The 13,788-nt window shown below is 37.6% G+C and overlaps 1 protein-coding gene across 2 annotated transcripts in view; it reads left to right on the forward strand.

The window, feature by feature from the left end:
• LOC134344277 (thrombospondin type-1 domain-containing protein 7A-like) overlaps nucleotides 1–13,537 on the forward strand; it is a 438,835-nt gene extending 425,298 nt beyond the window's left edge. For both annotated transcript variants that reach the window (XM_063043785.1, XM_063043786.1), the window contains exons 26-27: nucleotides 8,071–8,158; nucleotides 9,954–13,537. In XM_063043785.1, the coding sequence (XP_062899855.1) occupies nucleotides 8,071–8,158; nucleotides 9,954–10,038 (173 nt within the window). In that variant the 3' untranslated portion in view covers nucleotides 10,039–13,537. The remainder of the gene's footprint in view (nucleotides 1–8,070; nucleotides 8,159–9,953) is intronic.
• The last annotated feature ends 251 nt before the right edge of the window (nucleotides 13,538–13,788 follow it).

Raw genomic sequence — 13,788 nt, forward strand, 5'->3', positions numbered from 1 at the left:
TGTATTCCCAGATCCCTCTGTTCCACTGCACTCCTCAGTGCCTTACCATTAACCCTGTATGTTCTACATTGGTTTGTCCTTCCAACGTGCAATACCTCACACTTGTCAGTATTAAACTCCATCTGCCATTTTTCAGCCCATTTTTCCAGCTGGTCCAAGTCCCTCTGCAGGCTCTGAAAACCTTCCTCACTGTCTACTACACCTCCAATCTTTGTATCGTCAGCAAACTTGCTGATCCAATTTACCACATTATCATCCAGATCATTGAGATAGGTGACAAATAACAATGGACGCAGCACTGATCCCTGTGGCACACCACTAGTCACAGGCCTCCACTCAGAGAAGCAATTAGCTACCACCACTCTCTGGCTTCTTCCATCGAGCCAATGTCTAATCCAATTTACCACCTCTCCATGTATACCTAGCGACTGAATTTTCCTAACTAACCTCCCATGCGGGACCTTGTCAAAGACCTTACTGAAGTCCATGTAGACAATATCCACTGCCTTCCCTTCATCCACTTTCCTGGTAACGTCCTCGAAAAACTCCAACAGATTGGTCAAACATGACCTACCATGCACAAAGCCATGTTGACTCTCCCTAATAAGCCCCTGTCTATCCAAATGCTTGTAGATTCTGTCTCTTAGTACTCCCTCCAATAACTTACCTACTACTGACGTTAAACTCACCGGCCTATAATTTCCCGGATTACTTTTCGATCCGTTTTTAAACAACGGAACAACATGAGCCACTCTCCAATCCTCCGGCACTTCACCCGTAGACAGCGACATTTTAAATATTTCTGCCAGGGCCCCCGCAATTTCAACACTAGTCTCCTTCAAGGTCCGAGGGAACACTCTGTCAGGTCCCAGGGATTTATCCACTTTAATTTTCCTCAAGACAGCAAGCACCTCCTCCTTTTCAATCTGTACAGTTTCCATGGTCTCACTACTTGATTCCCTCAATTCCATAGATTTCATGCCAGCTTCCTTAGTAAATACAGACGCAAAAAACCTATTTAAGATCTCCCCCATTTCCTTTGGTTCCGCACAAAGCCGACCACTCTGATCTTCAAGAGGACCAATTTTATCCCTTACAATCCTTTTGCTCTTAATATACCTGTAAAAGCTCTTTGGATTATCCTTCACTTTGACTGCCAAGGCAACCTCATGTCTTCTTTTAGCTCTCCTGATTTCTTTCTTAAGTATTTTCTTGCACTTCTTATACTCCTCAAGCACCTGATTCACCCCCTGTTTCCTATACATTTCATACAACTCCCTCTTCTTTATTAGAGTTGCAATATCCCTTGAGAACCAAGGTTCCTTATTCCTATTCAATTTGCCTTTAATCCTGACAGGAACATACAAACTCTGCACTCTCAAAATTTCCCCTTTGAAGACTTCCCACCTACTAATCACATCTTTGCCAGAGAACAACCTGTCCCAATCCACGCTTTTTAGATCCTTTCTCATTTCTTCAAATTTGGCCTTCTTCCAGTTCAGAACCTCAACCCCAGGACCAGATCTATCCTTGTCCATGATCAAATTGAAACTAATGGTGTTATGATCACTAGAACCAAAGTGCTCCCCTACACAGACTTCTGTCACTTGCCCTAATTGGTTTCCTAACAGGAGATCCAATATTGCATCCCCTCTAGTTGGTCCCTCTATATACTGATTTAGAAAACTTCCCTGAACACATTTTCCAAACTCTAAACCATCTAGACCCCTAACAGTATGGGAGTCCCAATCAATGTATGGAAAATTAAAATCCCCTACCACCACAACTTTATGTTTCCTGCAGTTGCCTGCTATCTCTCTGCAGATTTGCTCTTCCAAGTCTCGTTGACTATTGGGTGGTCTGTAATACAATCCCACTAATGTGGCCATACCTTTCCTGTTTCTCAGCTCCACCCATAAGGACTCAGTAGACAAGCCCTCTAATCTGTCCTGCCTGAGCACTGCTGTAATATTTTCCCTAACAAGCAATGCTACTCCCCCCACCTTTCATTCCTCTGCCTCGATCACATCTGAAACATCAGAACCCTGGAATATTAAGCTGCCAGTCCTGCCCCTCCTGTAGCCAAGTTTCACTAATTGCTACAACATCATAATTCCACGTGTCAATCCACGCCCTCAACTCATCCACCTTCCCCGCAATACTCCTAGCATTGAAATATATACACCTCAGAAGATTTTTACCACCACTCACAACCTTTCTATCAGCGGATTTGCTTAAACTTTCAATATCATTTATTTTCACCCCAGCCACACTATCAGCTCTGGCACTCTGGTTCCCATCCCCCTGCAAATCTAGTTTAAAGCCTCCCCAATAGCACTAACAAACCTCCCAGAAAGGATATTGGTCCCCCTGTGGTTCAAGTGTAACCCGTCTCTCTTGTACAGGTCCCACCTGCCCCAGAAGAGGTCCCAATGATCCTGAAATCTGAAACCCTGCCCCCTACACCAGTTCTTCAGCCACTTGTTCCTCCTCCAGAGCATCCTATTCCTACCCTCACTGGCACCTAGCACAGGTAGCAATCCTGAGATTACCATCCTTGAGGTCCTGCTTTTCAACTTCCTACCAAGCTTTCTATACTCACTGTCCAGGACCTCTTCACTCTTCTTTGCTATGTCATTGGTACCGATGTGCACCACGACATCTGGCTGGTCACCCTCCCACTTCAGAATGTCATGCAATCGATCAGAGACATCCTTGACCCTGGCACCTGGGAGGCAACAAACCATCCTGGATTCTCTGACACGACCACAGAACCTTCTGTCTGCACCTCTAACTATCGAGTCCCCTATCACTACCGCTCTCCTCTTTTTCCCCCCTCCCTTCTGCACTGCAGAGCCAGACTCAGTGCCAGAGATCCGGCTACTGCAGCTCGTCCCAGTAGCCAGATCTCGATCTGAAATGTTAACTTTGTTTCTTTCCCCACGGATACTGTTTGACTGTTGAGTATTTCCAGAGTATTCGGTGTTTATAATTGTAATGTAAGATATGCAGCCAGTAGGTTTACTGACAATAATCCATGAATATCTTTGCATTTTAATGATTATTGCTGATACGTCTATACAGAGTAACCTCTTTAAACATGATCAGTAATTTAAGTTTTCAAATATTATGACTTTCGGACTGTCTAGGTTTGCAGTGATGATGGAATAAGTAGGTTCTATAAACTGTTACAGTGCCATCTGAATGCTTGCTAATGGGTAAACCTGGCTGCACATACAGCCATCTGTCTAAGCATGTTGGTGTATAATTTTCATTGTATGCATGCCATTAAGTCCATAAGACCATGAGACATACGGTAGGAGCATAATTAGGCCCATCAAGTTGCTCTGCCATTCCATCATGGCTGATTTATCATCCTTCTTAACCGCATTCTCCTGCCTTCTCCCCATAACATTTGACACCCTGATTAATCAAGAACCTTTCAACCTTTAGTTTAAGTATACCCAGTGATTTGGCCTGCACAGCCTTCTGTGGCAATGAATTCTACAGATTCACTGCCCTTTGGCGAAAGAAACTCCTCCTTATCTCTGTTCTAAATGGATGTTCCTCTATCCTAAGGCTGTTCACTCTGGTCCTAGACTCCCCCACTATTGGAAACATCCTCTCCACGTCCACGCTATCTAGGACTTTCAATATTCAATAGGTTTTAATAAGATCCTCCCTCAGTCTTCTAAGCTCTAGTGAGTACAGGCCCAGAGCCATCAAATGCTCCTCATATGATAACCCTTTCATTTCTGGAATCATTCTCACAATCTCATGAAACTCCTCTGGACCCTGTCCAATACCAGCATATTTTTTCTTAGATAGGGAGCCTAAAATTGCTTACAATACTCCAAATGCAGTCTGTCCAATGCTTTATAAAGCCTCAGTATTACGTCTGTACTTTTGTATTCTAGACCTCTTAAAATGAATGCTAACATTGCATTTGCCTTCCTTACCACCAACTCAACCAGCAAGTTAACCTTCAGGAAATCCTGCATGAGGACTCCCAAGTCCCTTTGCACTTCTGATTTCTGAATTTTCCTCCCATTTAGAAAACAGTCCACACCTGTATTCCTTCTACCTAAGTGCATAAACACGCACATCCCTACACTATATTCCATCTGCCACTTCTTTGCCCACTCTCCCAATCTGTCTAAGTACTTTTGCAGACACCCTAATTCCTCAACACTGCTGGTATCACCTGCAAGCTTGGCCACAAAGCCATCAAATACTGTATCCAAAGAGGTACCAACACCGACCCCAACAGCTCCACCCCTAGGCACCAGCAGACAACCAGAAATGACCCCCCGTTTGCCTCCTGTCAATCAGCCAATATTCTATCCATGCTAATATGTTTCCTATGTAATACCATGGACTTGTATCTCATTAAGCAGTCTCATGTGTGGCATCTTGTCAAAGGCCTCTGAAAACACAAGTAAATAATATCCACTGACTCTCCTTTTTCTATCCTGTCTGCTATTTCCATATAGAATTCCAACAACTTGTCAAACAAAATTCCCCTTTAAGGAAGCCTTGTTGACTTTGGCCTATTTTATCATGTGCCACGAAGTTGCCAGAACCCATAGCCCTAATATTCGACTCCAACATCTTTCCAACCACTGAAGTCAGGCTAATTTTCCTTTTGTCTGCCTCCCTCCCTTTCTAGTCTTGCAGAACCATTCCAGAATCTAGTGATTCTTGAAAGATCATTACTAATGCCTCCACAAGCTCTTCAGCAACATCTTTCAGAACCCTGTGATGTAGTCCATCTGGGTTAGGTGACTTACCTACCTTCAGACTTTTCAGCTTCCAAAGCACCTACTCCTTGGTAATAGCAATGACACTCACTTCTGCCCCCTGACACTCTCACACTTCTGGCATTCTGATAGTGTCCTCCACAGTGAAGACTAGTATAAAGTACTTAGTAAGTTGCTTCGCCATTTCTTTGTTTTTCATTACTACCGCTCCGACATCATTTTCCAGGTGACCGATATCCACCTTCACCTCTCTTTTACTCTTTATATATCTGAAACATCTTTCTTATTCCCTTCCATATCATTGTCTAGCTTACCTTCATATTTCATCTTTTCTCTCTTTATGGCTTTTTAGTTGCTTTCTGTTGGTTTTAAACAACTTCCCAATCCTCCATCTTCCCACTTATTTTTGCTATATTATATGCGCCCTGTTTTGCTTTTCTGCTGTCTTTGACTTCCCATGCCATCCTTCTTTTAGAATATTTCTTCATGTTTGGGATGTATCTTTTCTGCACCTTCCAAATTGCCCCCAGAAACTCTAGCCATTGCTGTTCTCCTATCATCTCTGATAGTATCCCCTCCCAATCAACTCCCCCCTCATGCCTCTGTAATTTCCTTTGCTCCACAGTAATACTGATACAGTATGTCTGACTTTATCTTCTCTCTCTCATATTATTTTATCATATTCTGATCACTGCCTCCTATGGGTTCTTTTACCTTAAGCTTTCTAACCTAATCTAATTTGGTACACAACACACAATCCAGAATTGCCTTTACGCTTGTGGGCTCAACCACAAGCTGCTCTAAAAAGCCATCTCATAGGCATTCTGCAAATTCCCTCCCCTGTTATCTAGCACCAAGCTGATTTTCCTAATCTACCTGCATATTGAAATCCCTCGTGACTATTGAAACATTGCCCATTTTACATGCCTTGTCTATCTCCTGTTGTAATTTGTAGTCCACATCTTGGCTACTGTTCAGAGGCCTGTATAAAAGTCTTTCCTATACCTGCCTGTTTGTGCATGTGTTGGTGTATATATCTCCAATGGTGTGATTGTACATGAAAGTTTGTTAACAAGTGTCTGCAGTTGGCAACTGTGTGTATAGTTTGTATATTGTTAGAGTATAAATTCATATCCCAATGCTAACTGTGAATACTTGGCTAGCAGTTAGAAAATTAAACGGAATGTATTCTCTTTCTACTGATACACTCTGTACCTGAGTTATGAATTGGGAATCATGGTTGCTTCAATGGGAATCAAATTGGAAAAGATTTCTGTAGACTGCCTAATCCAGTAATGCACTTGGTTCTATTTGATTTAGATACCTCAGATACAGATTATAACACCTCTACCATTATTATTACTATTATCACAGTCTCTACCATTTAAAAATCTGGCCTAATAAAAATAATTAAAGATTCTGTGACATATATATCTTAAAACTCAGATCTAATGTATCACTTTCATAAGGGTCAATTGATGTTATCAAAAAATATGTTAGAACAAATTCAACCAACTGCCATTTTGTATCTTAGAACATTAACAGTTCCTTTATAGCCTTCTGATTTATAACTAAAACTTTCTCAGAGCTGGAGATAAAAATTTGTAGAATGACACCTTTGAGCAGAAGTATTTCAGCATGGAATATGTTACTTGGGGACTGTATTGGCAATGAAGGACGTTTACTTTTTTCTTTTTATTTAGAGATGCAGCACGGTTACAGGCCCTTCTGTCCCATTGAGCACGTACCACCCAATTACACCCATGTGACCAACTAAGCTACTAACCTGTACATCTTTAGGAATGTAGAAGGAAAATGTTTAACATTCTAGTACAGAACAACAACAAATGTCCTTTCCATTCCAGTTCAAGTTTCTAAAATGATTCATACAGTTGACCAGATCCTTCCTCCAATTGTTCTCCCAAAGCCATGGAACTGTGATGATCTTGCTAAAATACTTTGTAATTTATTCAATGTCTGTAACCCTGCTCCTTTTTATCCCCAATGCATTTGAACCATGACAATTCAAACAAATATTAGCAGTCAGGTACTCCAATAGGCCTTTGGTAGCCATAGACATTGACTCAGTACAAGTAACTGCATTCAATATCGTCAACAAATTTAGCACAATTTCACCCTAGATGTCAACATATTCATTGATAACTGAACACTGTATACTTATTTCAAAAACTTAAATCATACTAAAACTTCATCTTTACTTTTTATTGATTACAAGCACAATACTATACACTGCCATTTCAATTTTACATAATTAATAACAGATGATTGTATTAAAACCAAAATCAAACAAGTTTCATTCAACAAATATTGCTTATAATCTCCTATGTCATGACTTCTGTCATGCAGGGGATCCTCGATTCATCATATTTTATTAATAAAACATTTAAGAAGTAAATTATTGTGAAACTATTTGCTATATGAAAAGACACATAATAGCCGTTAACTTAAAAGCAAATTTTTAAGGTTGCCTCCCTATTGATTAATTACAATTTGATGTTTTACCATCTTAAAGGAAATGTTCCATTATAATCAGCAAATGTGTATTTGATTTGCACTGTACAAAGAGTTCAAATCTATGAATTAGGTTCTAACATATTTTGATCATATTTTTTGAAGAAAAATGCCAATTTAAAAGCACTGTAAGAAAAGTATCCATGTAAGATTTTGATAAATATCATAAAAGATGGTTTGATAAAACCAACATGGTTGAAGGGTAAATTAAATGCTAGTAAGTTCATAACCAACATTTACGAAATGCCATAAGTTGTTTCTTCCCTACACCAACTAATTATTTATTGTAGATTTTGCAATTTAAAAGATACAATGGGATGAAGTGCTACCTTTCACAAATATAATGGTTCTGGATATAAAAGTAACATCTAGAAATTTGTAATTAATGTTCATAAATGCCACTGATAATATTATTCAAGTATTCCTACATATACTAATGTGAAGATTTAAGGTTGATTATTCCAGAATCACAGTATCGCAGAATGGATCCAGTAGGAAATGAGAAAATGAAATATAGATGAGGCAATGATGCCCAAACATACTCGTTAAAACAACAGTGATAGTAATTCAATGTGCAGACCCAATTGTGTCACCAAGTATTTAGATAACCCAGTTCCTTCTTCAAAGTAGTGTGTGAAAACAATGTAGGAATTATGGCAAGATGAAAAGTATAATAAAATAGAAGTTTTCAATATGAATTTACTGTCCACACTCAGTTATACAATATGACATCTCTGTCCTCATTGTTAAGAGTTAACAAGGTATCTTTGCTTTATAGATGGGAACCTGAAAACATGGGTTTATGGTGTGGCAGCAGGAGGTTTTGTCTTAATAATCTTCATTGTGTCTATGATCTATCTAGCCTGGTAAGTTTGTGGTGATGTCCTATGTGGTAGAAATGATACAGATATAGGAATTATACTGCAGGAGTAAACAGAGTTAGGTACTGTATACGTACTATGTTTGTGTGCAACTTACTATATTACCACATTCTATTCAAGATAGCTTTCCATAGGTCGCATACAACATTCTTAAGGCGAAAGAATAGTCTGAAGAGCAAACATTTTGAGTTAGTAATAAAATTGCAAATATCTTGCATGCTTATTGTTGTCTTTGTAACTACCTGTTCATTCAATGTATATATTAAGTGTGTCTGCACTCATGTACATGTGGGCCTGCGTGTGTGTGTGCGTGTGCACACACACAAACACGTTTCCGTAATCCAAATGAAGATTAAGTAACTTTTGTACTCAGTAAACAAATAATTACTGTGCTGCAGGGAATGCGGTCTAATTGTATTTAAATTAAAATAGCTTCAGAAATTACTTCCAGGCAAATTTATAGATATGATTTGAGTTTTATCAACTGCAGACATTCTTTAAACTTTTCCACTTGCATGTGCTAATAATTAATCAACTTCTGACTTTTACTGATTTCTGACTGAAATCTAAAATTATGTTGGTAAATTGAACTAATCATTGCATGGGCAAATATCAGTATTACAGTTCCATACAGCTTACAGCCAGCATGAACAGATGAAGTGAATTGCTATTCCAAATTTTGCCTTATAATGTAGAAATTTAACTTGGTAAGCATGGAATGATTAAAATACATTCTTAATTGCTGGATTCAATAACACGTCAAGTCAGAAATGGTTCTGATGAAATGAATATACTGAATTTTGCACAGTAAGTGTTTTTTTTTCTTCTCACTGAACGGGTACCAGTATTTCTTAGACCATAATTACATTTATTGTCATAAACACTTCTGATTTTTTCATGTCACTGCTTAATATAATGAAAAATGAGACTGATATAGAAATGTGCATATTTATTCATTTTCCCAGTGAATACCAGGCACTTTCTGGTCAGGAGCTGCAGAGGATAAGATGCAGTCTGAACATAGAGCAGCCTTCACATGAGCTAAATAACTTGCCTGAATGCTGAGACTCAAAGTTCACCAATTCAGTTGCATTTTGATAACTTTTGCAATCCAACACCATAATCATTCTTTGTGCAAAAATATCACATTAATGATCATTTTTTAAATGTTAGAATTGTTAATCAAGCTACTTCCAACAAACCAGTTAAATCTTTTAGTTTATTAAATCATTAACAATTTAGTGCCTAAACTGTAGTTGTGATATCACTACAACCATAGGTGCTTTCTCATATCAGGTCTTTCTTTAAATTGTTTTGAAGTCTATAATAAATTCCTGCAGTTTTCAAAATATAATGTACCATCCCAGCTTGAACTACTGGATTTTGCCCAGCTGAACTTTGCAAGTGAAGATTCTGTGTTCTGTGCATCTTTCTGATTGCATCTTTTAAATTTTGATTCTCATCCCAAGAGACTGAGTCATCCCCAACAGAGGGTTGTATCCTGATTTCTCATATAGTTGGCAACTTTTGTCAGTTTAAACTGTGAATTTTGGCAGGGCCCTCACCCAAATTCCAGGTACATAGTTGCTTATAAATCTGAACTTGTAAGCATATGCTGTTTCCCAACTATCTCTAACACAGGACAATAAAAACCTGTAAAAGTATCACCAACATTGTGTCAGTTGCATTCAGCTAAGTCAAAGACAATACATACTGATTAAGACCATTGAACAGATATATTTACCTAACAATATTAACTCATCTCTGTCCTTCTTTGTAGCAAGAAGCCGAGGAAAACACAGAGAAAGCAAAATAACAAGCTGAAACCTTTGACCTTGGCCTATGATGGAGATGCTGACATGTAATCTTCTTTATTGCTTGCTGAACATCTTCCTATCTATCTCATCACTGTAAGATGTACTGTGCAGTTCTATATGTCCAGACTATCATCCTTTATAGGATTCTGTGTCAGTGTGCCAGATTCTATAGTACTGTGACACGTTGACAGGAAGGAGATGGAATATGCTACAAGATGTCATTCTCTGTATAATGCAGGACTTCAAACGATGCAGCTGCCAGTTTATTGCAAGCTATATCTTTGATATGATGCTAAAGAACTGTTCTACAAAAAAAACCTTAATTTTATCTGAATGACATTAAAATGGAAATTATATTAGAATTGAAAAGTAAACATGAATTTTCAAATAATTACATTTCGCTTAATAACTATGTACTGATAGAAGAGCACTGCTCATGGGAATAAGCTCATTGACAATGACAGGAATCAACTGAAAAACTAGCAAATGTTCATAGTTGAGATGCTCACTAACTGGAAAGAGCAGGCTTGATGGATTGAGAAGTTAAACTGCAAACTGCAGCTGAGAGCAATTTCAAAATCTCTCCTCTTCAGTGTTAATACAGAAGGAATGGAAATTTATACTTCTATCAACTGCTTTTTGCAATTCCCTGGAGATGCAGCAGCATTGGAATAATATTTATATCTTGATGACAGGTCATCATTTAAAGCAAAAAGGATGGATGAATTGCTTGAAGATTTTGCATATTATTATCAAAATTTGCAAAATATAGTAGCAAAAGTACAAATTAAGATATTCATCTGGGAACCTGCTAATAAGTTAACAGCTTAAGCGTTTTCCTTCTTAATTATGAACCATACGGATTAGCAACAAGTTAACCAGTTACACTACCACTTATTGCTGCTGAAAATGCTTTACCTATTAATGTTGCAAACTATAGACTTGATTTTTCCAACTAATGAAATGCTCTCTCAAAATAACCTGTGGACTATGGCCCATAAAATTTATTTAAATGAGGCACTTTTTTTGCACTATATTAGTGCTGCATGATATGCACTTAACCATTTATCACCTTAGCATTAGCCTCTGTCTTTTATTTTTGAAAAAAAAGTGTCTCACCTTGGTGATGTTATATAGATAGATAGAAAGGGAACAAACTAATGTTGTTTACTCATGAATTGCAAAAATGTCGAACTCAAGCAGAATGGAATCAATGCATTTCATTCAGTGAGTGTACATACATAAATGTGTGTCAAAAGTCACTGCAGCTAGTTTGTAAGTTGTATCAGTGGTCAGTATAGTTGCAGTATCAATAGGGAACTAGCTGAATTTTCCGAAATATGTAATTGTTCTGATATTATGTGCTAATGTTGTGCAAACAGTCCACCTGGCTCTTTTGCTAGATACATCTTTTTATACAGTTTCCCTTTTAAAGGAGCAACACCTTTTGGTTATTTTACCACCTTGACCAAAAGTGAGTAGGAGGACAGACTGCAGTTAGCAAACTCAAAATTCAGAATTCTCAATTATCTAAGCAAGATAGTCAACTTGTGGGGAAATTTTAAAAAAACTGTAAAATGTAATTCCTTTCACCAAAATTATTTGAGAAAACAAACATTTTAGATAAATGAACAAATATTTATTACTATTACATTGCCATTATTTTCTAAGCACCCTTCTTTGTATGAGACTCATTTATTTTGTTGGCTTGGGACAAATGAATCGGGAATTATCTTTCAGAAGGAAATACTGTAAAACTAAGTATTTGAAAAAGTTAGAAGTTATGTTCATTGTTGATCTGAGCAGTACAACACCTTAATATCCTCTAGATTGTACATGTTATTCGTAGCATCTCCCAGAGACAATTATCAACATATGACCTTGTCAAAATACACAGTAATATTCTCAGAAATACTCTGGTTCACAGTGATCAAAAGGTGTACATTTCTGAGGAGACATTTAAATTAAATCAGTAAGGTAATAAAACATAACAACAACTTGCATTTACTTTAAATTCCTGCTAAATGTTAAATCATTTAGTTTGCTGAGGGAACAGGCTAAATGTATACAATTTTTAAATCAATGGAAGCTCTTTACAATGGCAAAAGTAAAAATGAATTGTACAAAACGATATCTGACATGTCAGATTGCTCAAATGTGAAAGTCAGGGAAGAAATGTCACCACATATGAAGCAGAACCCATTACAATTTTTCTTGGTAGTTTGTTTTCCTGTTTGTGAATGAAGGCAGGAGCAACCAAAAGAAAGGGGTTGGTTTCATTCCATTGTGTTATGTTAATTTGTAGATATGCCATTTTTTTATTTTCTAAAATTATGTATATTTAATTTTTTTCCAAAAATAAGGGCAATGTTTATGTATGAGCTCCAAAATTTTGTGGAGGAAAATAAAGCCCAAATTTTATTGAGTTACAATTATATTTAAACAAAAATGTGGCACGTGCTTTATTAGAGGTTATTGTTTGATAGCATTTATTCTACTGGAAATGTTAAATAAAAAAATGAAAATGTTACATTATTCTTGTGTTAGCCTTACCATAGCTGTCACATACAACAATCAGCAGTGATAGAGCTGAAGTCAGTAAGGTTAGGTCTTAGCAATCAAAACTCTTCTGCAAATTAACATCTCATAGAAAAACTTTTTATCAGAAGCTTCAGAGAAAAGGACTGAGTAACTTTAAAGCTATTTTTCTGGTTGAGATAGAGCCATAATTGAGAGGATTCCTACATATATTCTGTTTATACTCAAACCAATATTATATTATGCTGACAAAATGCTTTGTGTTTAAAGAGATAACAAATTATCCAATATCCTGAATTTATCAATATTTCCAGAGAACCAAGAGATGGAATATACTGCAGAGAAGTGTACGGTCATGCACTTTAGGAGAAGGAATAAAGACAGAGTATTTTCTAAATGGGAAGAAAATTCAGAAATTGGAGGTGCACAGAGATCAGGGAGTCCTTGTGCAGGATTCTCTGAAGGTTAACTTGTAGGTTGAGTTGAAGGTAAGGAAGAATCCAATGTTAGCATTCACTTCAAGAGTACTAGAATGTAAGAGCAAGGATACAGTGCCAGGGCTTTATGAGGCATTGGTCAGACTGCATTTGGAGTATTGTGAGCAGTCTTGGCCCCCTCATTGAAGAAAAGCTGTGCTGGCATTGGAGAGATCCAGAGAAGGTTCATGAGAATGATTCCAGGAATGAAAAGTTTAATGTATGAGAAGAGTTTGATGTTTCTGGGCCTGTACTCACTGGAGTTTAGAAGAATGAGGAGGGGATCTTATTGAAATCTATTGAATATTGCAAGACCTAGATGCAGTGGATGCAGCGAGGGGGGAGTCTAGGACCAAAGGCACAGCCTGGCAATAGAAAAAAACAACCATATGGAAGAGAGATCAGCAGGAATTTCCTTAACAAGAGGATAGTGATTCTGTGAAATTCATTGCAACAGACGGCTGTGGAGGCCAAGTTGTAGTGTATTTAAGGTTTCAGTAATATTTGAATAATATTGTAAATATACTGTTTAATTAAACATTCTTTGTTTATTGACATAATTCTTGATGGGTTATATGTAAGAAGTATGTGAATGGCAAGCATTATAATCCAACTGCATCCTATGTGAGCACCTCACTAAAAAAAAACTGGAAAAATACTAAGGAGATAGTATCCCGGCTCCTATTTTTTGATCAGTTTCTAGAGTTATGAAACATAACAGTGGTGACAAGGAAGTTTTAAATTGAATCCCAGAGAACTGCTTACCTGTTGAAGACTACAAAGG

The sequence above is a fragment of the Mobula hypostoma genome, chromosome 3 (assembly GCF_963921235.1).
Source record: "Mobula hypostoma chromosome 3, sMobHyp1.1, whole genome shotgun sequence".
NCBI lineage: Eukaryota > Metazoa > Chordata > Chondrichthyes > Myliobatiformes > Myliobatidae > Mobula > Mobula hypostoma.